This window comes from Neopsephotus bourkii, unplaced genomic scaffold (genome assembly GCF_033783945.1).
Source record: "Neopsephotus bourkii isolate Nb327-2 ecotype Australia unplaced genomic scaffold, CSIRO-AGI_Nbou_v1 NB_656, whole genome shotgun sequence".
Lineage (NCBI taxonomy): Eukaryota > Metazoa > Chordata > Aves > Psittaciformes > Psittacidae > Neopsephotus > Neopsephotus bourkii.
This window is the reverse complement of record NW_026901155.1, coordinates 71,685-98,265: the sequence shown is the minus strand read 5'-3', so window position 1 is coordinate 98,265 and position 26,581 is coordinate 71,685. Positions and strand designations below refer to the sequence as shown.

At 42.4% G+C, this 26,581-nt stretch overlaps 1 protein-coding gene across 2 annotated transcripts in view; it reads right to left on the bottom strand.

Annotated features, from left to right (window-relative positions):
- LOC133211701 (nuclear factor of activated T-cells 5-like) overlaps positions 1-26,581 on the bottom strand; it is a 92,588-nt gene that overhangs the window by 2,378 nt on the left and 63,629 nt on the right. For both annotated transcript variants that reach the window (XM_061352286.1, XM_061352287.1), the window contains exons 4-10: positions 22,759-22,951; positions 12,152-12,342; positions 10,481-10,653; positions 6,761-6,895; positions 6,535-6,587; positions 2,097-2,229; positions 1,391-1,468 (exon numbers count right to left, since the gene is read on the bottom strand). In XM_061352286.1, the coding sequence (XP_061208270.1) occupies positions 1,391-1,468; positions 2,097-2,229; positions 6,535-6,587; positions 6,761-6,895; positions 10,481-10,653; positions 12,152-12,342; positions 22,759-22,951 (956 nt within the window). The remainder of the gene's footprint in view (positions 1-1,390; positions 1,469-2,096; positions 2,230-6,534; positions 6,588-6,760; positions 6,896-10,480; positions 10,654-12,151; positions 12,343-22,758; positions 22,952-26,581) is intronic.

Sequence of the window (26,581 nt, the reverse complement as noted above, 5' to 3'; positions counted from 1 at the left end):
CATATGCAGAGACAAAGTACATAAAGCAGACAAAACTAATAATGAACTGCTTGGCTCATGATCAGCCTAGAGTAGAATAGGTACAGAAATGAGCCTTCAAAATGAGCTGGCTAGCAGAAAACCCAAACAAGAAAGTAAATTAAGAATTATCACATAAATGAAATGGAGAACATGAAGCAACAGAAATAGCATATTGTATGAACAGCAGATAATCTTCCAAAGCAGTTGGTATCTTAGAATCATAGAATAGTTAGGGTTGGAAAGGACCTTAAGATCATCTAGTTTCAACCCCCCTGCCATGGGCAGGGACACCTCAGAGTAAAACTAATTATTTCTGCACATTTCTCTCCCAAGTATTCTCTGCATGTTTAAACTCGTTATATCTTGTATTATCCTCCCTAACAAGTTGCAAAATCATCTTGTAAATATATCCCCTGCCAAGAACAAGCTATTAACTTCAAACATGAGCTTCATGATTTTAACCTGAAGTTATAGATTCCTATCAAACTTGTGATCACATTGTTAATTTGCTTACCTTCAACCTGCTTTCACCAGAGCAGGCTATGGAAATTTCCATTAATTGTTGTATACTACCATAGTTTTAACAGTCAACTTAGAAACATTTCCTTCCTCTACTTTATTTCACTATCAGAAGGATCAATTCAATTTACACGTAAAAACCAGGCAAACCTAAAACTTCCTACCTTGGAACAAAACAACAAACTTTGCATGGAATGAATGGCTCAGAAAAAAGAAAACAAAGGGAAAGAAAAAAAAAAAGATGACAGAGAAAACAAAGGGAGGGGGGAAGGAAAGAAAAAAATAAAAGGAAAGAAAAAAAGAAAACCAAACAAACCCACAACAATTCACTTAAGGGAATTAAGTTGAAATTGCCAGAATTAGCATTCTTAATTAGACCCACTGAAAGCAGTCTCATAAAACCACTGGACAGCTTCCAAAATATACCAGTTGGTATGTTCATGTTTTCAGTACTCAGTTCTTTCCCATCACTACCTTTATGTTTGTTTTTTGATTAAATTCACACTAAACTCTTTCTAAATCCTTTGTACTGACTTTCATCTTAGGCTTCTTCTTTTTTTCTTCTTCACTTGCAATCATATTAAATGAAGTTTAGACTGCAGGGCCTGAGGCATGAAAAATTAATATAAAACCCACCCACAACTATTTTTGCAGGTTTTATTTTATACTAGCTCATGTTAAAAGATACTTAAAGGAATACTGTTATAAAGTAAAATATTCAGAATCAGAAAACAAACCTCACTAAGAATACAGACAGATTTTATCAACACAAACTTATCTTCACAGGATATGATTCATTTCTCCAAATTTATAGTTAAACTATTAACAATGATAATAATCAATTTAGTACCTTTTATAGCCTCTTCAAAAGAACAATGTTGGGTTGGGCTGGAGATTTCCTTCTTCACATTAACATTCAGAGTACCAGCTGTTGAGATAAAACACATTTAGAACTTCCTTATGTTAAAACAGCAAAAAAACAAAAAACCCCAAGCAAACCAAACCAGTTACTTATATCTTAAAGAAACTGAGGTTCTTTGAAACCCAAACAAACTTTTGGACTGTGTATTTGTCATGGTTTAAGCCCAGCAAGTAACTCAGAACCATACAGCTGTTCACTCACTTAGAGCTGACTGCTACAGCTGAACCCAGAAAAGAATTGTAATATAGACAAACAAAAATATAGTGATATGGCAAACTTCAACTTTCCTCAGAATAAAGCTTGGTGCTAATTTTTCTTTGTATTTGGTGCACTGTATGTAATGTCTTCTTTCTTACTCGGCTTCAATTTGAACCTTGGACTAAAAATGGATGCTACATTTTAAGAACAGCTGTCTCCATGCAGCTGAAATTTGAGATGCTTGCCATGTAAATGAGAAAAGCCAAGCCTTTAGATTTTATTATTTAACAGAGCAAACATCACGAGCAAGACAAGTTTTAAAAGATCTACATTACTTAACATTTCTGTTGTATGGACTAAACACTATGAAATCAAAACCAAGATGCTTTGCAGGTAAAACTGCCCCTTCCTTCCTCCAGTTTTATATTTCACATACTTGTGTCTGGAGTGTACATAAATGGTTGCACATCGTGCGATCTTCCAGCATTTGTTACCACATATATTCCCACAGAAACAGCTGAGGTTATTTGCTGGTCATGGTATGGTGGCACCTTCACAATAAGGTGATTCTGCAATTCAAAAATAATTAAAAAATCACATTATAAACCTTATTTCATTATTATTTACCTTTTTAAACTTAAATAATAGGTTTAAACTAACAACAGTGTGTGTGTGCCTTTAACGTAGTAGAATAGGCACTGTTCTAACTTGCTAACACATAGAGAGAAAGGAATGTTCAGCTGATGGGAAGGAACATCACAGGACTGATAACAACTAAGGAGACAGTAAATAAGACAAAGGATGTCAGCCTTCAAGATAACAGTGGCGCCCATCATGGAGTGAGATCGGAACAGAACAGAAGCAAGGACATAAGAACTGCTAACTGGGCACTAAGACCTTGTGAGCATGCGCAAGCAGTGAGGAAGACTGTCAGTGACCACCAGAGACCCCCACTCAGCAAGAAAGCACATGCGCAATTAGAATGCAAATATTACAAATAGATCCCGGGAATCTCATGAATATATAAACATTTTCCTGGAAACACTGTAAATCTGCATGAGTATGCTAAATATATAGCTACTGTCGGCAAGTAGTGTGCGCTCACCTTTGCAAAACTATTTGCGTGTGCGCCTAGCGCTGCAATAAAGAATGCTGCTTTCTAAAACTCCAAATTGAGTCTTAGAGAGTTTCTCTGACCAACTTTTTCCAATTTGCCTCTATACAAATGCCCGTAGCATGGGGAACAAACAAGAGGAATTAGAGATGTGTGCTCGTCTACGGGGGTATAACATTATAGGCATCACAGAAACATGGTGGGATGGCTCCTATGACGGGAGTGTTGGAATGGAAGGTTACAGACTCTTTAGAAAAGACAGGCCTGGCAGGCGCGGAGTGGGAGTTGCCCTTTATGTTAGGAATAGGCTGGAGAGTATGGAACTCTGTCTGGGGACAGGTGAGCAGTTAACAGAGAGCTTGTGGGTCAGGATTAAAGGAAAAACAGCGATGGGAGACATTACTGTGGGGATATGTTATAGACCACCTGATCAAGAGGAATCTGCAGATGAAGCACTCTATAGGCAAATAAGAAAAGCCTCACGCTCACAGGCCCTCGTTCTCATGGGTGACTTCAACCACCCTGACATCTGTTGGAATGACGGTACGGCCCGGCACAAGCAATCCAGGAGGTTCCTCGATTGTGTGGAAGACAACTTCCTTCTGCAAGTAATAGAGGAACCGACAAGGAGAGGTGCCATGCTTGACCTTGTGCTCACCAACAGGGAAGGGCTCGTTGGAAATGTGGCACTGCAGGGCAGCCTTGGATGCAGCGACCACGAGATGGTTGAATTTGAGATCCTTAGGACAGTGAGAAGAGCGTGCAGCAAGCTCACTGCCCTAGACTTCAAAAGAGCAGACTTTGGCCTCTTCAGGAACCTGCTTAGTAAGGTTCCATGGGATATAGCCCTAGAGGGCAGGGGGGCTCAAGACTCTTGGTTGGTCTTCAAGGATCACCTGCTACAAGCTCAGGAGTGTTGCATCCCAACTAGAAGGAAGTGCAGCAGGAGGGCCAGGAGACCTCCTTGGATGGATAAGGAGCTCCTGAGGAAAATTCAAATGAAAAAAGAGTTTTATAGAAAGTGAAAGCAAGGACAGGCGGCCTGGGAAGAGTACAGGGATGTTGTCCGGGAAGCTAGGGACCAGGTTAGGAAAGCTAAGGCCCAGTTAGAATTAAACTTGGCTAGGGATATTAAGGATAACAGGAAGGGATTCTACAGGTACATAGCAAATAAAAAACAGATTAGGGAGAATGTAGGCCCCCTCAGGAAGCTCTCAGGTGAACTAGCTACACAGGATTTGGAGAAGGCTGAGGTCCTGAATGACTTCTTTGCCTCGGTCTTCTCTAGCAAAGGCTCTGACCGCACCACCCAAGTCTTGGAAGGCAGATGCAGGGACTGTGAGAATGAAGACCTTGGGCCCACTGAAGGAGAGGAATTGGTTGGAGACCATCTTAAAAATCTGAACATGCACAAGTCCATGGGTCCTGATGAAATCCATCCGCGGGTCCTGAAGGAGCTGGCAAATTCTCCTGGAAGGAGCAGATTCTCCTGGAAGGCATGCTAAGGCACATGAAAAACAACAAGGTGCTTGGTGACAGCCAGCATGGCTTCACTAAGGGGAAATCCTGCCTGACCACTTTGGTGGCCTTCTATGATGGGGCTACAGAACTGATGGAGAGCAGTAAAGCAGTTGATGTCATCTACCTGGATTTATGTAAAGCGTTTGACACTGGCCCACATGACATTCTTGTCTCTAAATTGGAGAGACATCAATTTGAAGAATGGACCATTCGGTGGATAAATAACTGGCTGGATAGCCACACACAAAGAGTTGTGGTCAATGGCTCAATGACCAGCTGGAGACCAGTAACGAGTGGTGTCCCTCAGGGATGGGTGTTGGGACCGGTCTTGTTTAACATCTTTGTTTCTGACATGGACAGCGGGATTGAGTGTGCCCTCAGCAAGTTTGCCGATGACAGCAAGCTGTGTGGTTCGGTTGATAGGCTGGAGGGAAGGAATGCCATCCAGAGGGAACTTGACATGCTTGTGAGCTGGGCTGATGCCAACCTCATGAAGTTCAATCATGCCAAGTGCAAGGTCCTACACCTGGGTTGGAGCAATCCCAGACACAGCTACAGGCTGGGCAGAGAAGAGATTCAGAGCAGCCCTGCAGAGAAGGAGTTGGGAGTGCTGGTTGATGAGAAAATGAACATGAGCCGGCAGTGTGCGCTTGCAGCCCAGAAAGCCAACCGTATCCTGGGCTGCATCAAAAGGAGCGTGACCAGCAGGTCGAAGGAGGTGATCCTGCCCCTTTACTCTGCTCTCGTGAGACCTCACTTGGAGTATTGTGTGCAGTTCTGGTGTCCTCAACATAAAAAGGACATGGAACTGTTGGAACAAGTCCAGAGGAGGGCCACGAGGATGATCAGGGGACTGGAGCACCTCCCATATGAAGACAGGCTGAGAAAGTTGGGCTGTTCAGCCTGGAGAAGAGAAGGCTGCGTGGAGACCTCATAGCAGCCTTCCAGTATCTGAAGGGGGCATATAGGGATGCTGGGGATGGACTCTTCATTAGGGACTGTAGTGGTAGGACAAGGGGTAATGGGTTAAAACTTAAACAGGGGAAGTTTAGATTGGATATAAGGAGGAAATTCTTTCCTGTTAGGGTGGTGAGGCACTGGAATAGGTTGCCCAGGGAGGTTGTGAATGCTCCATCCCTGGCAGTGTTCAAGGTCAGGCTGGACGAGGCCTTGGGTAATATGGTTTAGAGCGAGGTGTCCCTGCCCATGGCAGGGGGATTGGAACTTGATGATCTTAAGGTCCTTTCCAACCCTAACTATTCTATGATTCTATGAACTTTTACTGTAACATCTTAATTGTATCGTATCCATCAAAACAGAAACAGACTGATAAAACACCATAAAAAGCAAAGATATTGGGGGAGATGTGATCAAGTTGCACTTTCAGTGAAGGAAACTGATAAATAACTAGTGCTAGAAGAGAGATTTGAATAATCTGCCTTAATGATGCTCATTGGAAACCTACAATCCAAATGGAAAGACATATAAAGTCCAGTACCTTAAGCATAAGCTTATGCCTAACATGCCTTACTGAACTGCAGCCAGTTTGCCATCAAATTCTGCTGGATTCAGACACTTCACGTTCTGACAACTCAGGTCTCTGTTCAGTGTGATCAGATGGATGATGCAGTTTCATGCTACACCTAAGTGGATCTAACACTGAGCAGACATAAAAAAATAGGCCTGCAGTCATTCACCAACAGGAATAGCGATGAGGGATCTGTCTATTCCCCAGCTATGCACTAGAAGTGATAAATCATCTAATGATTTCTCTAATTTCAGTCCAATGGTCCATAAAGACACTTAGTTGTGGCAAAAAGAAGAAACAATTATTTTGTAAAACATTTCAGAGTGAAATAGAAATCCTGCCAGGTATAAATACTATAGTGTACACAATATAATTCCACTCAGTAGAAATCTAACGTGTCCTTAGGAAATCTACTGGAAAAATGTATTAGGCCTTTAAATTACATTCTATATAAGGGCAAAGACTTGCTTCATATACCACACTCCTACTGTGATATCTGATTTCTCAGTTAGAAATTAAGCAGTTATATGTGTGTGAACTCAAACCAATGATATTCTACCAGATTCACTAAAGAACTTATTTGAAGGAATATTATTTCTAGAAATGCACAGGAAGAGGGAAAGGCTTATTTTTCTTTGGAAAAAGTCAAGAGTGTTTTTTTCTTATTAAAATATAACAATATTAACACCACCACTAACAAAACAGAAGTACCTGATGAAATAATTCCATGTCTATTTCAGCTTCTGCCTTCCACGAATTCTCATCTAAATGAAAGTTAAAAATCAGAATTTATTTTGCATCCATATAAAGCCATTTCTTTTAGTGCCTTTGATTCTGCTTGCCAGTTTGGTCTCTACAACTAAATTTTATCACCCAATGTAAACCCAAGCATCATGCTCTCTTCAGTACCCCAAGCTGTTATTGCTTTCACACTAACCAGAAACGTTCTCCTGGAAAATCACTTTTGTTCCCTTTAGAAAATTCTTGCCAATCAGAAAAACTTCTTCTTCACCCTTCACTGAACAACTGTGCAGACTTTTCTTTAGGATCTCTGGAACACCTGCTGGTTGAGCTGCGATTGAAAGAAAACCCCATAGTTTGAAATCAAGAAAATATCAACATCCAAACAAAAAGCTTTTACTTACAGGATTATAAAGGAAAGAACAAAATAATTCCTCAGCTTCTTCCTTTACTATATCATTCATGAAAAAGTTTTTCAGACAATAACCATTTCTATTATTTCCTCACTAAATGTGATGGCCTCAAAAATCACACTTAAAGAAATTAATCACTAATAATATTTTCCTTTTTCTCCTTCATTTATTACTCAAAATGAAATTTTCAGTGTTTGAGCTAAAGCTCAATAAAATTTGGTTGCATAATTCCCTGGCATAGAGAGCTATAAACAAATTAATAAGCCCTTAGATACAGCTGAAGCACACCTTCAAAACTATCCTTAAGGTTAAAAAAAAGAAAAAAAGAGTAACAAGAAGCAGTTTTGTTCTTCTATGCAAAAGGGTATAAGTAGTAATTCTCATGCTACCTGGGTTTGTTGTTTTTTTTACATGACGTAGCTTTCTGGCTGGTACCAGAAAGTACTGGTACTTGGTTTCAGGGCTTGGAGCAACCTGGTCTAGTGGAAGGTGTCTCTGCCCATGGCAGGGGGTTGGAACTGGATGTTCTTTAAGGTCCCTTTCAACATGAACCATTCTGTGATTCTGTGACTTTCTAGACCTATATACTTAAATACAAATCCGTGCAAGAGTCACATGTTCATAGTTGGGGATTACAGCAATTGATATCCTATGAACTGTCAGAGAGAATGAAGCCTACAGATCTACATGCCTGGAAACCTCTGCCTCTCAGCCAGCAATTCAGATGATGACTTGTATAACACACATTACAAATTGTCTTTGCTGCAAACTATTCCTATGCTTTGTAAAGCATAAATCAAGTAAGACCACGTGTTAGATGAAAATGAGCACCAAAGACAATTTAAATAGACATGCATTTTAAAATACTTTGTCACATTTAATATTATATAAAATAATTACCATTTCTAATAAAGGTTTCTCAACCACCATTTCTATTCACCACAAAATCCTAATGGCATAAACTTGTACTCGTGCTTTGCACTTGTGTGACCCACTTTTAGTGTCTAATAATACTATTCTCTGGGCTTACTACACAGTAGGACATACATACTGTAACACTCAAAATTATTTAATAACCTTTCAGAAAGGATCTTTCTACAAGTGGTGAAGTGGGTTCCTAGGCAACTACTAAATATACTCAAGGCACATGAACGTCTGAAGAGTAAATGGACTTAGGTTTGCTAGCAAGTGAACAAAGCCTATATAAAACACAGACCTTAAATAAAGAGCCTACATCTACTCAAGGTCTTTCCTATGGTTTTAGGAATATTACTGCAGCTTTGACAGCAATATTAGTGACAAAACACAAGATAAGCAGGCTGTGATGAGTGATAATGTAAACCTCATTATGAGAAAGTACAGTACATATCTGTAATAAGATGTGTGTAGCAAATAAACCAGGTACAATGTGCCTGAGAAGATGATTTATATAAGCAAGTAACTTAATAAACAACATTATATGCTATATGGATCAGCCAGTATGTACATACCAGCACAGTTTGATTGGCTATGGTCTACTGGAAATCACTGTAACTTTGGTGTAAGTTAAGAAGCAGAAGCACAGAACCCTTGGAAGCACCTCAAGAATTCCCCTCAACCTTCACATGACAATTAGTTGTACCCACACTATTCATCAAAGACACGAGTCTAACCAGAGTATTTTGTTTGTTTTAGGCTTCCAGCAATGGAGATAGTATGAAATTCCTGGGCAATCTCTTGGCAACTTACACAATTAGCAAGAATTTCTTATCAACTGATCAAACCCCAGCTTAAGAAAACACCACATTATTTCTATTCCCATTTATGCTATGATTTAAATAACTTTAACCAGTAAGTTAATGATACAAACAAAATGCATACAGATAAAGCTTTTAATGGTTTTATAGAAAATGTGGTTTTTTTTCTTAAATCTGAAAATTAATGTCAGATACTACAAAGCTGCCCTGACTGAAATGGAGCTACACAGACAACCATAGACCTAGCAAATGTACTTATGTATTTTCTAACAACATAAATGCATAAATATGAATGCTCCATCAGTTCAAACAACACTGGGAAAAGAAAGATTTAGCAAAAAGTGGCAGGAGAGGAAAAGAGAAGGATGGGAACACCTCAAGTTCTGGAAGGAAACCCCAAACATCAAACTACTGCCTAAAGTACAGAACATGGCTGAGGAGAGGAGGAGATCCCTCACATCAGCAGTGACACATCTTTGTTTATCAGCCTTTCCAGGGTTTCTACAGGGTCCCTGCTCTCCCTGAGTCTTGCACAGAGATTCTCTGCAAGAGCAGAAGAGTGGAAAAAGGGACAGACCACATGCCACATCTGCCAAATTGCCTGCTGCCTGCAGCACTAGAACCGCATAGAGGTAGCTGATGTGGAAGCTCATGTGATTTTAATTATCTCCTCTTTCAATCTGTTCTTTTGTTGGCAACAAAGCTGCAGTTTCTGATGAGCTGACACAATAGGTACTGACAGGGTTTAGAAAAAGAAAAAACCCACCAAACCAAATAACTTTTTATACAATGGAAAGAGCACAACACAAGGAGCTTTTGCATAACCATACTATGATTCCAGATAGCTCTCCTATCTTCTTGTTGATCAAGAAATATCAGTAACCCCATCAACAGCTGTATCAAACACATTTCCTTATTTTTTCTCTGACAGATGAGCAGAATTCCCCATAGCTGGAAGCTGCTACAGACTCCACAGACACAGGCAGCCCCTGATGTACTGCAGCCTCCTCTAATTTCATTTTCCCTGTTCAGCATAACTGAACCAGTCAACGCAGCCATCTGTACTCAGTGCTAAACAGACCATTTTAATAAAGAACTATAAAAGGTTTAATTCTTGCACTGAACCAGAACAGATTCATCCTCTGTCCCAACGAAGTACCACAACTGCTCACTAACTCATTAGAAGTCCTTTTAGTCACTGAAAGCTGACAAAAGTGAATGTGGCAATACAGAAAATATTAAAACTTTTCTCAAAAAAGTCACATAATAAGTTCAAATCAATCATGACAAGAACAACCTGACTTTTTAAAAAGCAAAAGTTCATTTAATAAAAGATAAGGAAATTCATAACTACTTTTAAATACTGGTCAGTCATTTAACTAACACCTCACCCCAAATAAAAATTAATACATGTGATCTTTACTGTAAGGGTTGTGAGGCACTGGAATGGGTTGCCCAAGGAAGTTGTGAATGCTCCATCCCTGGCAGTGTTCAAGTCCAGGTTGGACAAAGCCTTGGGTGACACGGTTTAGTGTGAGGCACCCCTGCCCATGGCAGGGGGGTTGGAACTAGATGATCTTAAAGTCCTTTCCAACCCTAACTGTTCTATGATTCTATGAACCTATGATTCTATGATCTTAGCCATAGCAATTCTAAAATAGTCACAGCTTAACATTGGAGTGTTGTTTTTTTTTCCTAAGGCATATTTATGGCAATCACACTAAACCCCAGAGCCCTCTAATACCGGCTTTTTATTTTGATACTTACTGCACAAAATCGGGGAAGAAGGTGTCTGAAGAGTCAAAGTTGAACCATCTTTGCGAGTGATGTTAACACGAAATACCAGCCTAGCACGTGTGCTCTTTTTCTTTGAGCCAGCAATCCCTATCCTAGCTTCAACATCAGCATTTCTCAGTTTCAGTATTCCCACGCAATCAACCCTAACAACAGAAAACAGTGGAGTTTAACATGTTCAGCATCTTTAACAGTCTTTCAACTAATTACATAGGCCATAAGTCAAAACTCTAAGTAATTGCTGGAATATTCTTTTTCTTTTTTTTTTTACATGACATTTCTATGTGAACTTTCTCATTACATAGCTTGGTTTTCAATTCAACCCTACATATTTTGGATGATGAATTATAAGAGGGAGGAATAATAAAGCAGCATGAATAAAACAGAAAATACAATGTAACAAAGCCATTCCGGTAAGCATTCAATATATAACTACGGGTCTTCACCCTTCCATTCCTGTGTCTAGATCTGGGTTTGTAGGATTATTACTACAAAATATTCTGCATTCACTTAAAGCAGAAGTAGAAGAAAACATACTGCAGTCATATTATTTTTTATATTCAGCAGACCTTGGAAACGATAGATACACTGTACCATAATTGTAGTCCTCTGGGAAACATCTACAGGGCCAGAAAGACATGCCAGATACAAAATTATTTCAAGCAAATGAGCAACCAGAAAAAAACCCAACCAAACACAGCCTGATGCATTAAGAACGATATTGTTATTTTACCAGGACCTTAGGCTCTACACCCAAATAGTACAGGGACCATCTGATATCAAATTTGAGTACAACAAAGTTTTGTGTTGTATGAGGGCCAACAAGCAACAGCTTGGGAGCAGAGAGGAGGGGAGAGTGATTTAGAAGGTGGCACTGGCATTGCTGTCAATAGGGAGGTGCTACAGCATCACTGAAATACTAGGAAGATTTGAGACATCAAGATTCCTTTCAAGAAAACAGCCTAAGCAAAACTTTTCTTCCCAGTCAATTCCAAATTAATCTTTATAAGATCTCTATACTTATATGGTTTTCCATTAATGCTTGAGGACAATTATAAAATTACTATCCAAGAAGCAGTTATAATGGGAATATATTTTACATTAAAAAAATCAAATTGGTACAGTCTATTAGCAAACTATATTATCCTACTTAAGAAGTGGACACTGTCAATTGAATAAACATTTCTTCTCTTGAAACAAGACAAGCTTCCATGTGAAGTGGCAGCTTTCAACCACACACCTGTTGAAAATAATTATTTGAAAGATCACTCCCTTTCTGTACTAAGATACATGTGAAAAGCTTATTATGAAATCACTTATATTCAGAGTTTGTTTCTGATTAGCAATTCTTACTTGTTAAGAGACAACCAGCAGAACCACTGACCAGCTTATAATTCATCTCATACTTGAATATGCACATAATTGATCAAACAGGACATGAAAATAATGTAACAGTTAATTGATAAAGTTTAAGGAAGAGCTGATTAAGAATTAAATATAATAAACTGAGAGTGCCTGGTGTGTGCCAAGATGTTCAGACTTTTAACTACTAACCCACCCAACTGAAAAAGGAAAATTAGTTTCTGAAAATAAGCGCTTATTCTTTAAAAAAAAAAAAAAGGCAAAAAAAAAAAAGCTACTCACGCAAGTGTCATATCATTGCTTGGGTCCAGTCCAACCTCAATAACAGTAGTCCCCTCTATATCCACTTCTTTACAGGGAGTAGTGTTTCTCCCAGTAACTCTGCAGGCCTGGTAGAATCCATGTGGCTTCACTCGACCAGAATCATTACCCACAAATACCTGAAGCACCACCGGCTCATTGTGACCTTCCAGCTGAAACATGGCAACACAAATCAAATATTTCAAAAATTGCCACTTAATTAAAACAGAAAACATTTTAGGCAACTGAATTAGTAAAGGGTACTCTGATACTTTACCATTTAAATAGTAAGCTAAATGAACAGTCTTTGTGTCATGTCACCAAGGCCTCCTTGGCTAGAAACAGCATCGCCACAGCTAACTTGCATCACTTTTCTTCCCTGGTGTTCTTGTTAGAAGGAGGTATGAACACTGCACAAGAGTATCTCACATCATCTGGGTGGTAACTGCTCCAGCTTTGCAATACCATGAACAAGACAAAGTGAAGATCAGCTACTGATGGCAGGGACACCTCCACTGACAATCTGCATTCAGGATAATCTTCCTTTTGCCAGACAAGTCACTTGTTTGTTTATACAGTTTTAATGTTGCATGTTGATTTTAGACTCTCTAGTTCTAAATCATCAAGTAACATGGTGTCCTGGGTTCAGCAGCAGCAGTCATTTTTCTCCTTCTTAGTAGCTGGTGCAGTGCTGTGGTGCAGACTTTTTGTGGTGCAGACTTTCGGCCTGTGAACAGCACTGATAACACCAACGTTTTTAGCTGTTGCTAAGTAATGTTTACTTTGACCAAAGACTTTGTGAGTCTCATGCTCTGCCAGGGAGGAGAGGAAACCGAGAGGAAGCAAAGACAGGACACCTGACCCAAACTAGCCAAAGAGGTATTGCATACCACAGCACGTCATGCCCAGGATGTAGAACTGGGGGCAGTTAACTGGAAAGGCTAGATTGCTGCTCCGGTCAGGCTGGATATCGGTTGTCAGGTGGTGAGCGGTTACATTCTCTTCCCTTGTTATTTCCCTTACCATTATTATTATTGGTGGTAGCAGTAGTGGTTTGTGTTATACCTTAGTTACCAGACTGTTCTTATCTCAATCCGTGGGATTTACATTCCTTTGATTCTCCTCCCCATCCCTCCGGGAGCTGGGGGAGGAGGGGGGGGGGGGTGAGAGAGCGAGCTGCGTGTCTTTTTCTGGGTTGCCAACTGGGCTTAAATCATGACACATGGTTTTCTTTAAAGGGCCACAGAATCTGCTGCTTCTCCTCAGTTTACTTACAAGTGATGCATCTGAATGGTTGCACATGCTGCCAGAAAAGAGCAAGCACCAGATCTCTGCTGAGCTAGCAATATTTTTACACTACTCTTCCCCATATTTAAAACACCCCCCAAAAGAAACACAAACAAAAAAGCCCTTTTGTCCTTTACAGTTTTTTCCCCCACTAGCTCAGATTTCCTGAAGACTCATTTTGTCTGTCCAGCCTGGACAGACTTTTATATGCAGTGTATGAGCTAGTTTGCCTACTAGTAAAGCAAGCTTGAGCTTTCAGGAGTTCAGTAACATGAGACTCTTCCAAACAGAATTTTCACTGATAGGTACTAAAGAGTAACTTGGAAAAGAATTAAAAGGAAATTCAGGTGAACAAAGGGCCATTAAGAAATTTCACATAAATGAACACTAAATTACCATAGCAACAGGATGATATGAATGGATTTTTATCTTATAAAACTTCACTGGATTCCTACATTACTCAGGAGGACTAAGTGAAGTGTTGGAGATGTTTCTAACACTGTCAAACATGACTTTAAATATGAGTATACTCCTGCCCTGGGTTCAGATGTAGCAGTCATTTTTTCTCCTGAGCAGTTGGTGCAGTGCTGTGTTTTCAACTTGAGCCTGAGAACAGTGCTGATAACACACCAATGCTTTTAGTTGTTGCTACATAATGCTTACCCTGATCGAGGACTTTTCAGTCTCATGCTCTGCCAGTGAGGAGGGGCACGGGACGCTGGGAAGAAGCAGAGACAGGACACCTGACCCAAATTAGCCTAAGGTGTATTCCATACCACAGCACATCATGCCCAGTATATAAACTGGGGGGGGGTGGTGGTGGTGACCTGGAAGGCCCAGATCGCTGCTCGGGTCAGGCTGGGTATCGGTTGGCAGGTGGTGAGCAATTGTATTCTCTCCCCTTGTTATTCCCCTTATCATTAAAAATAAAAGCCTACAGCACGTAGGATTCCCAGGCATTCTCCCATCCAAGTACTAACTGAGCGTGACCCTGCTTAGCTTTTTTTCTTTATCACCAGATTCTGCACCCAGGCAGAGGTATCTTGCCACAGTGCAGCAGCCCAGATGGGTTTACCTCTGCATTGACAGTTGCTCTGCTTCCATTGCTGCAACCACCCCCACAGGGCCTTTGCCACCATCCATGAGCCAGTACAGAGATAAAGTACTGGCCATGTTTCTCATTCAGTAATGTCCAAGACCAGCTGAATGGAGTCCCTTATGACACATAAGGCACTACTGGTGGCAGTAGTAGTAGTTTTATATTGTACCTTAGTTACCAGACTGTTCTTAACCCGTGGGAGCTACATTATTTTGATTCTCCTCCCTATCCCTCCGGGAGTGGGGAATAAGAGGGGGAGTAAGCAAGTGGCTGCGCGGTTCTGAGTTACCGGCTAGGCTTAAACCATGACATCTCCTATACTCTCTCAGCAGTACTCAGCACAAATTTTAAGGGCTCTATCATAAACAAAGCTTCTTTGTGGACCTGGTAAATTAGTTTGGATTGAGAACTTTTTGCTGCTTTCTCAAAGTGGCATAACTATGAAAAAAATAGAAAGGGAAATGTCTTTCACACTTCTTATTTGTATGATAAGAGACAGAGTTGTCTACTTGCTTGACCTGCTGCCCACACTCCTCCCACTATGACCAGGATGATATTTGCCTCAGTTACAATGAGCATGCAATGCCAGTCTGTATTCATTTTGATGCCCATGCTCACATTTATACTCTTGTCACTTCAACTTTTGTAATGGTATTGGCCAGTTCTTCTGTGTGTCTCTGTGTAATTCAAGTAAATCATTACTTCTGATAAGCCTATCTACCATTTGCATTAGGAAACCTTCTCAAGTACAGCCACAAGTTCTTTGATTATTTCCACCAGGCTATGTAGCCATCCCTGCAGATGAACAGATGGCTTAAACCTTCCACAGCCAGAGATATCTCTATACAGAAGACTACTGTATCATCTACTGTCTTCTTAGTCAGGCAGTCCGTAACAGACACCAAAACATTATCCCTGAAATTCCTCCCTCCTCTGGTCTCCAATTTCATGCTGAAGATCTGTGTAGACAAGGAGCTCCCTGGGATAAATGACTTAGCGAGTTGAGAGTCTGTGGGTGAGAATTAAGGGGCAGGCTGGCAGGGGCGATACTATTGTGGGTGTCTGTTACAGGCAACCAGATCAGGGTGAGGAAGTTGAGGAGGCCTTCTACAGGCAGCTGAGACCGGCCTCACATTCACAGGCCGTGGTCGTCGTGGGGGATTTTAACTTCCCTGATGTTTGCTGGAAGGACTACTCGGCAACCCATCCACAGTCCGGGAGGTTCCTCCAGTGTATGGATGATAACTTCCTCATGCAAATGGTGGATGAGCCAACCAGGAGAGGTGCGCTGCTGGATCTCATCCTCACTAACAAGGAGGGTCTGGTTGAAGGAGTGAAGGTTGAGGGCTGCCTTGGTTGCAGCGACCACGAGATGGTAGAATTCAGGATCTTGTGTGGTAGGGTCAGTAGAATAGCAAGTAGAATCGCAACCCTGGACTTTAGCAGGGCAAACTTTGGCCTCTTCAAGCAATTGCTAGGGGAAATCCCATGGACTAGGCTGCTTGAAGGGAAAGGGGCCCAAGATAGTTGGTTGACGTTCAAGGACTGCTTTTTCCGAGCTCAAGATCGGAGCATCCCGACACGTAGGAAGTCAAGGAAGAGGGTCAGGAGACCTGCGTGGCTAAATAGGGAATTGCTCGGTATGCTCAAGTGGAAGAGGAGAGTTTACAGGTCATGGAAGGAAGGGCTGGCCACTTGGGAAGAATATAAGGCTGCTGCTAGAGGATGTAGGAAGGCAGCTAGGATGACTAAGGCCTCCTTGGAATTAAAGCTGGCAAGAGGGGTCAAGGACAGCAGAAAGAGCTTTTTCAAATACATGGCAGATAAAACTAACACCAGAGGCAATGTAGGCCCACTGATGAACGGAACGGGTGCCCTGGTGACAGAAGATACAGAGATGGCAGAGTTACTGAATGCCTTCTTTGTCTCTGTCTACTCTGCCGGAGGCAGTCCTGAAGAGCCCTGTACCGCTGAGACCTCAGATGAAGTCAGGTCAATGGAGCGGTTTGTCTTAGTCGATGAGGAATGGGTTAAAGACCAGTTGAGCAATCTGGACATCCATAAATCCATGGGTCCAGATGGGATGCACCCGCGGGTGCTGAGGGAACTGGCGGAGGTCATTGTTAGACCGCTCTCCATCATCTTTACCAAGTCTTGGGAAACGGGAGAGGTGCCTGAGGACTGGAGGAAAGGAAATGTCACTCCTGTCTTCAAAAAGGGCAAGAAGGAGGACCCGGGTAACTATAGACCGGTTAGCCTCACCTCCATTCCTGGGAAAGTAATGGAACACCTTATCCAAGGTGCCATCTTAAGGCATATCAAGGATAAGAGGGTTATGAGGAGCAGTCAACATGGCTTCACCAAGGAGAAGTCATGCTTGACCAATCTCGTAGCCTTTTATGAGGAAATAACACGGTGGATGGATGATGGCAGAGCGGTGGTTGTGGTCAACCTTGACTTCAGCAAAGCGTTTGACACAGTCTTCCACAGCATCCTTGCAGCTAAATTGAGGAAGTGTGGTCTGGATGATCAGATAGTGAGGTGGACTGTGAACTGGCTGAAGGAGAGAAGCCAGAGAGTTGTAGTCTATGGGGCGGAGTCTAGTTGGAGGCCTGTATCTAGTGGAGTGCCACAAGGGTCGGTACTGGGACCAGTATTATTTAATATATTCATCAATGATTTAGATGAGGGAATTGAGTGTACTATCAGCAAGTTTGCTGATGACTCTAAGCTGGGAGGGGTGGCCGACACGCCAGAAGGCTGTGCTGCCATCCAGCGAGACCTGGACAGGCTGGAGAGTTGGGTGGGGAATAACTTGATGAAATACAACAAGGGAAAGTGTAGAGTCCTGCATCTGGGCAGGAACAACCCCAGGTTCCAGTATAGATTGGGGAACGACCTGTTAGAGAGCAGTGTAGGGGAGAGGGACCTGGGGGTCCTGGTGGACGACAGGATGACCATGAGTCGACACTGTGCCCTTGTGGCCAAGAAGGCCAATGGCATCCTGGGGTGTATTAGAAGGGGGGTGGTTAGTAGGTCGAGAGAGGTCCTCCTTCCCCTCTACTCAGCCCTGGTGAGACCTCATCTGGAATACTGTGTCCAGTTCTGGGCCCCTCAGTTTAAGAAGGACAGGGACCTGCTGGAGAGAGTCCAACGCAGGGCAACTAAGATGATTACGGGAGTGGAGCATCTCCCTTATGAGGAGAGGCTGAGGGAGCTGGGTCTCTATAGTCTGGAGAAGAGGAGATTGAGGGGTGACCTTATTAGCGTATATAAATATATAAAGGGGGAGTGTCACGAGGATGGAGCCAGGCTCTTCTCAGTGGCAAACAATGATAGGACAAGGGGCAATGGGTACAAACTGGAACACAAGAGGTTCCACTTAAACTTGAGAAGAAACTTCTTCTCAGTGAGGGTGACGGAACACTGGAACAGGCTGCCCAGGGAGGTTGTGGAGTCTCCTTCTCTGGAGACGTTCAAAACCCGCCTGGACACGTTCCTGTGTAACCTTATCTATGTGTTCCTGCTCTGGCGGGGGGACTGGACTAGACGATCTTTTGAGATCCCTTCCAATCTCTAACATACTCTGATACTGTGATACTGTGACTTCCTCTCTTTATTCTAAACAGCTGATGCATATTCAAAACTGCATTCCAGCCACGTAGACTAACCCAGGTCTCCACAATTCCAGTTCAGTCACAGCACTGTAACTGACGCAAGGAAACAAACAACACTTGCAGATTCACAAACTGGGCATTAGTGTGCAACCACTGAAGAACAGCATTTGAATGTCTCCCTTCTGAGCAGGAAAGTGAAAGATCTCTTTGTAGCCTTCTTCCTCATGTTCCTTCATTTGTGTCCTTGGTTCAGCTGTAACAGCCATTTTTCTCCTCCTTAGCAGATGGTACAGTGCCCTGTTTTTCACTTGAGCTGGGGAGAATAGTCCTACCTGAAGCCTCTGGCAGAAAGCTCCAGGGGAGACTCGAGGTTGACCCTGCGGCTTTTAGAGTCAGGGATACAGAGGACATTTTGGAATGTCACCAGAGGAGGAGGTAATGGGTGCAGAAGAGGCCCCACTGTATAATAAACTGTCAGAAAGTAAGAAGCGATATACCTTGTTTACTGATGGGTCCTGCCGTATTGTGGGAAAACATCGGAGATGGAAGGCAATTGTATGGAATCCCTTATAACAGATGGATGAAACTGCTGAAGGAGAAGGTGAATCGAGTCTGTCTGCAGAGGTGAAAGCCATCCAGCTGGCTTTGGACATTGCTGAACGAGAAAAGTGGCCAGTACTTTATGCTGACTCATGGATGGTGGCAAATGACCTGTGGGGGTGGTTGCAGCAATGAAAGCAGAGCAACTGGCAACACAGAGGTAAACCCATCTGGGCTCCTGCACCGTGGCAAGATATCGCTGCCAGGGTGCAGAACCTGGTGGTGAAGATATGCCACGGAGAAACATCAGAACAACCAACAGGCGGATAATGCTGCTAAGATTGAAGTGGCTCAGATGGATTTAGATTGGCAACATAAGGGTGAATTATTTTTGGCCTGGTGGACTCATGACACTTCAGGCCATCAGAGCAGAGATGGAACATATAGATGGGCTCCTGATCAAGGGGTGGACTTAACAATGGACACTATTGCCCATGTTATTAACAAGTGTGAAACATGCTGCAATTTAACAAGCTAAACAGTTAAAGCCTCTTTGGTATGGAGGACCACTGCTGAAGTACAAATGGCCTGGCAGACTGAGACACTCCCACCAACCTGCCAAGGCAAGCACCACATGATTACAATGGTGGAAGCAACCAACAGATGGCTGGAAACATACACTGTGCCACATACCACTGCCCAGAACACTATCCTGGGACTTGAGAAACAGATTTTGTGGCAACATGGCACCCCAGAGAGAATTCATTCAGACAATGGGACCCATTTCTGGAACAACCGTGTAGACACTTGAGCCAATAAGTATGGCATTGAGTGGGTATATCACATCCCCTACCATGCACCAGCCTCTGGGAAAATCAAACAGTACAATGGGCTGTTCAAAACTACACTGAGAGCTACTTTCAAACATTAGGATAAATTAGCTACTTTCAAACATTAGGATAAACATTAGGATACACATTAGGATGCTGGGGATGGACTCTTCATTAGGGACTGTAGTGGTAGGACAAGGGGTAATGGGTTAAAACTTAAACAGGGGAAGTTTAGATTGGATATAAGGAGGAAATTCTTTCCTGTTAGGGTAGTGAGGCACTGGAATAGGTTGTCCAGGGAAGTTGTGAATGCTTCATCCCTGGCAGTGTTCAAGGCTAGGTTGGACGAGGCCTTAGGTAATATGGTTTAGAGCGAGGTGTCCCTGCCCATGGCAGGGGGTTTGGAACAATATGATCTTAAGGTCCTTTCCAACCCTAACTATTCTATGATTCTATGATTTACCAAAGGCCACCTGGTTGGTCAGCACCAGAGGATCTGCCAACAGGGCTGGCCCAGCCCAGTCAGAACTTTTACATACTGTAGAGGGGGATAAAGTTCCTGTGGTGCACAGAGCGAATTTGCTGAGGAAGACAGTCTGGATTATTCCTGCTTCAGGTAAAGGCAAAACCACTTGTGGGATTGGTTTTGCTCAGAGACCCGGATATACTTGGTGGGTAATGTGGGAAGATGGGGAAGTCTGATGTGTACCTCAAGGAGATTTGATTTCAGGGAAAAACAGCCAGTGAGCTCAATTATATGCTGCTGCCTGCTATATAACACTTTTATAGAACAACAGCTTAATTCCCATCTCCACCATTCCGGGCTCTGAAAAGTAGGTATATGCTGTCATGATCATCAGCAGAGAATAAAGTCATGCGGAAAGCTGGCAGCAGCAGAACTGTCCTTAGATCACCATTGACTGACCCTGACTTCCCTCTGATCACCACCCCAACAAAGAATGAACTTCGATGAAACCAGATGAGCTCAGCAGTGATCAGAAGGGTTTGGCTGTGTTGTCATCAGGAAACAATCCAACTCTACACACCATCTCTCCTGCCCTGAAAGACTGCTACAAGAGATGGAGCCTGACATCATGAACTGAGTGAATTCAGTGAACTTTATAGGAACGGTCCATGGACTAAGGAATGATAATTCTATGTGTGTATGTGTATATATATATACATATGAGATAAAAAAGCGGTGGTATATGGAAAAATATGAGATCTGACCATTATGTGAATGGTATGGAATATAGGGTGGGTACTGTCCTGGGTTCAGCTGTAACAGTTATTTTTCTCAGTCTTAGAATCATAGAATAGTTAGTGTTGGAAAGGACCTTAAGATCATCTAGTTCCAACCCCCCTGCCAAGGGCAGGGACACATCACACTAAACCATGTCACTCAAGGCTCTGTCCAACCTGGCCTTGAACACCACCACGGATGGAGCATTCACAACTTCCCTGGGCAACCCATGGGTTTAAGTTTGAGCCCATTACCCTTTGTCCTGTCACTACAGTTCCTAGTGAAGAGTCCTTCTCCAGCATCCTTGTAGGCCCCCTTCAGATATTGAAAGGCTGATATGAGGTCTCCATGCAGCCTTCTCTTCTCCAGGCTGAACAGCCCCAACTTTCTCAGCCTGTCTTCATATAGGACTTGCTCCAGCCTCTTCATCCTCCTTGTGGCCCTCCTCTGAACTTGTTCCAACAGTTCCATGTCCTTTTTATGTTGAGGACACCAGAACTGCACACAGTACTCCAAGTGAGGTCTCATGAGAGCAGAGTAGAGGGGCAGAATCACCTCCTTTGACCTGCTGGTCATAGTCCTTTTGATACAGTTCAGGATACAGTTGGCTTTCTGGGCTGCAAGCGCACACTGCTAGCTCATGTTCACTTTCTCATCAACCAACACCCCCAAGTCCTTCTCCAAAGGGCTGCTCTGAATCTCTTCTCTAAAGTATAGCTGGCGTTCTTAGTAGCTGGTGCAGTGCTGTGGTTTTGACTTAAGCCTGAGAACAATGGTGATAACACACCAGTGTTTACTCTGATCAAGGACTTTTCAGCCTCATGTTCTGCTGGTGAGGAGAGCCATGGGAAGCTGGGAGGAAGCAGACAGGACACCTGACCCGAACTAGCTAAAGGTGTATTCCATACCACAGCACATCATGCCCAGCATATAAACCGGTTGCGAGTTACCCAGAAGGCCCAGATCGCTGCCCAGGTCAGACTGGCTATTGGTCGGCAGGTGGTAAGCAATTGTTCTGTTTATTATTTTTTTCTTTCCCCTTTTAGTTTTATATTCTCTCCCCTTGTTATTTCCTTTATCATTATTATTATTGGTGGTAGTAGTAGTGGTTTTGTATTATACCTTATTTACTGGACTGTTCTTATCTCAACCCATGGGATTTACATTCTTTCGATTCTCCTCCCCATCCCTCCAGGAGCTGGGGGGAAGAAGGGGGGGAGTGAGCGAGCAGCTGTGTCCTTCTGAGTTACCGGCTGGGTTTAAACCATGACCTGGGCTTTGGTCCCCATCCTTTGAATAACTTACAGTAAAGTCCTCAGCACCAGGCTGGCAAGCTTCATCACCAACAATATTCACCAACAATAATCACCCTCTCTGAGTAAGGTGAATTATATCAGTTATCCTTTTCTCCCCTCCAAATGAAGCAGAATGAACAAAGAAGCTAAACACATGCTGGAGCAACCAGCTATGCAGCCAAGGCCCAGATTCCTGACTGCATATGCTCTATCCAGATCCTTCTCCTTGATCAGAAGTACTGAGGACACCATTCAGTCCTGTGTGCTGCTCATCCCTGCCTCAGAGAGATCGATCAGCAACACCTAAACTTTAAGTCATCAAAGTCTATACAGGGAACAGGCTAAATTTGTCAAGTGCAGTTACAGCATTTCACTATCCTAGTTTTTCACGCTTCAACTGTCTATTTAGATAGTTTGCATAACTGCAGTCTAGCAGGACATGCATCACAGATTATACATCATTGCCTTGACATAAAGCTTCCTCCTTTAACTGTGATGTAAATGAGACGACTTGGTACCTGCAAGAGATACAGTCTACAGCAGAGACTGCAACATCTCCCACCCCCCCCCCCCTTTAAAAACAGAGATTATAGGCCTATTTGAGATGAACCATTTACCATTCTACTAAAGCATCACTTGGGAAGGAGTCCCCATATCACCCAACACTAAGCAGCCTACCTTGACAGTTGGAAAGCCTTGCTGCATCCGGTCTTTCACTGAGCCTCGGCTGCCTTCAGTCAGGTAACGAGCCCTGTGCTGGGTTTCCGGCTGTACCACGATCTTCAGCTCCTTCCCCTCACTCTTAGTTGGATACTGACCACACAACACTGGGGTCTTCTTCCCTCCAGCTCCTTTCTGGTTTTCTGATGCTCTGGAAAGTCAAAGCAGGCCATTAAAAAGGTGTTATAAGCAGCTCCTCAATAAAAACAAACTAAATCACAGAAAAAGCTAAAAAGATAAAGAATGTATATTAACAGATAGAAGAGTTATAGTTGAGAGCACACTTTGGAATTCTCTTTCTGACAGAGAAGGAAACCAGCAGGATGAAGAGAAATGACACTTCCCTGCCTCCTCCATCGAGTGTAAATAGAAACTGCTTTTCAAAGAGTAAATATGAAGGAAGGGAAAAGCAATTAGCATTAAACTATGTTAAACAGAAGAAGGCTCACAATCTGCTTTTTCACAGTATATGATACAGCCTGGTACTGTATGAATAAGCTGTTTCATGTCAGGAACAAATATACATAGGTACACACACAGAATGGATTTAAGGTCAAATGATATTTCTTTAAATAGGAAAACAGCCTCATGCCTGCTTCCGCCTGAACTTTAAGATATATCCTGTGTTCAGTTCCATAATTAAAACCTGAATGAAGAAGCCCTCCAAAGTATACCATTGTGTGATCAATTTTGTGTTCACTTTAAAGCACAATGGAATAACTCTTGATCTTATACAGAGCAGGTTTGTATAATGAAGTCTAATGACCTCATTTAACATCAGCAAATGTAAACATGCCATGGCAAATAGTACAGGTAGGAAAAGGGCTCAATGGATTTCCGCAAATGTAATATTCTTCTTTACTACCAAAAAGTAGTTTCTAACAGCTAATGACTCAAGAAAGCAGTTTATATAACAGGTGTGAATTGCTTAAAAAGCAAATCCTGTTTCAATGTGCAACACATGGAAGTAATTTATCCAGAATTTTTAATTCTCACAGAGGGGGGGGTGAAAGAAATGCTTTTTCTTCAAAACTGTTTACTGAGAGCTTTGCCTCTGCAAGACTTTTTCACTGACCTGAAGGCTGGGGCAATCCATAGCGCTCTCATTCCCAATTAACTGATGATTTATACTAACAAACATTATCAGCACCTTTCCTAAAACTACTGTGCAACAAATAGCACGCAGCCACATGATACACAAACATTTCCAAGTCATTCCCCAGCCCCTGCACAGACTTTCCCACTTTTCATAGCATGGTTTGGGTTGGAAAGGACCTTTAACCTCATCTAGTTCCAACCCCCTGCTATGGGCAGGGACACCTTCCACTAGACCAGGTTGCTCAAAACTCCTCCCAGTCTGGCCTTGAACACTGCCAGGGATGGGGCAGCCACAGGTTCTCCAGGCAATCTGTGCCAGCACCTCACCACCCTCATAGGGAAGAGTTTCTTCCCGAGATCTCATCTCAATCTCGCCCCTGTCAGTTTAAAACAATTCCCCCTTGTCCTGTCCCTACCTGCCCTTGTAAAACATCCCTCTCCAGATTCTTTGTCCACCCCTTTAGGCACTGGAAGCTGCTCTAAGGTCTCCCTGGAACCTCCTCTTCTCCAGGCTGAACAAGCCCAGCTCTCTCAACCTGTCTTTTCTTATGGAAGGGTCTTCTGCTCAAAGAAAGGTCAGGCACTTTGCTCCCTGATTTCACCACATCTCCTACTAAGCATCCAAAACATTTTAATACATGTAACAAAGGGTTAAAATGGACACTGCTGAGCAGCCATGAGCTCTGTGCTTTGTATGAATTTCATTCATGTTTTTCTGTTTGTGAAGGTAAACCACTTCCTCACAAACAGCCCAGCAAAGCCGCCTGCTCATCCAGCTGAGTCCAGGACAGATGGCCAGTGCATCCCTGAGCAGCCCCGGCTGCCTTGAACACTCATCCTTGACCAAGTAACAGTAGAGAGGCAGGTTCTAGATAAAAAAACAAACAAACAAACAAACAAACAAAAAAAACAAACAAACAAACAAACAAACAAACAAAAAACCAAACAGCATTAAAAAACCCCTGCAAGAATACTATCTGCCAAGGAGTCCTGATTACTCTGCCACAGTCTGGTCAAACAGGCTGTTTAAAACAAACTAAAAGACTATGCAAAAACATACTTTCTCTTGGGAAAATGAAAGGAACAAAATTCCTATTCAGTGTAGCGCAGACAAAACCTGTGATACACTAAATAAACTGTAATTAACAGCACTATGCTCCTCACTTCTGTACAAGTTAAGCAAAAACACTAATCAAACTCAAGCTCATTAGATAATCACTCTATTCTTCCTCTCAGGTCATTACTCCAATGGCCTACTAATTAAAAGGAATACGTATATGAACTTGCAGAGAATATCTTCTCTTTTTCTCCCTCAGAATTTTAAATCACAGAGCTACAACCTCTTGGCTTCCCTCAGGGAACACAAGAAGTCACAATGGGCAACCCCAGCTGCTGCAGGCACCATCCCATCCTTCCCAGCGCTGTGCCTGGGCCCCATGCTTCCTGCACCTCGTCACAGGAGAATGCTCCACAGAAAGACGTCACACAAGGATTGCTTAGTTTGACTTTGTCACACATGGAAGTTCCTGCTCCCTAAATTAATAGGAGAGACTGAGCTATTACTGAATTTCAAAGGAGAGTGTTAAGAGAGGCAGCCATCAAAACAAAATTCACTTTCAACACTCAAAATGCAATGTTTTAGCAGTGCAACATTAACACTTTGGCCTCTCCAACACAACTCTGTTCTCCTGAGAGGACTTTACCCTTAAAGCCCAAGTTACCTGAATTGTCAACATACCATTATTTAATACGTTGTCAAATTTATGCTGCCTAATCATTATTTTGAAAGTCTTCCCTCTGAAAACCGGAAGTAATCGTTACTTTCAATTAGAATAGCTGAACTTGAAAGCTTATTGTAAAGCCTTCACCAGAACTCAGTGGTCTGTCTTCTCAAATTCCAAGGATATATCATTTACACATCCTTTTAATTTAGTTTATTTATAATTCTAATATTTGTGCACATACATATAATAAAACATTTCATACACACATTTATTTACTAGTTTAACCATAACCAGACAATGTCTCTTCAAAGCAAGCACTTCTTTTCTAAACAAGAATTACAAGTAGCAAACCCTATGATTCTACTAGAACAAATTTCCTGAGTTAAGGTTTACCTGGTCTTACACTGGCATCAGGGCTGTTCCCAGTGAAGACGAGACCAAGCACATCGGAAATCTGAGCCTCTTTGCACTAAATCACCATTAATTCAACCATTTCTAGAAAGGCTTCTACAAATTACAACAGTTTCCACAGGAAACTATTCCTAGCTTTTGAAGACCACCGACTAGAAGTGTCTTTTGAGGCAAATGCTATTTCCACTTCACAAATTAGCAAGGCTGCTTTCCTTGCTCTTTTTTGAGAGGCAAAAGTAAACAAACTCCCTTGGCTGAACTCCATAGGGCTGGAAAATTAAAAAAAAAATGAACTAAACAAACCAGTCATTACTGTGACCTAGATTTGTAATGCTAAACCTCCATATCCCAGCTGCAAAATTACATTTTCTAATATCTTGGCCAGCTCTTGCCCCAGAGCTTTTATTCAAAAGGACAATTCTGTTACATAAGAGTTTGCTGCAGTTCAATCTAGCCTGCATATGACTTGTTGGGAAAAAAATTATCATCTCCCCCCGAGTTCAGAGTATTCCTGACAGCAATGATGAATATTCACTGGGTAGCCCCTA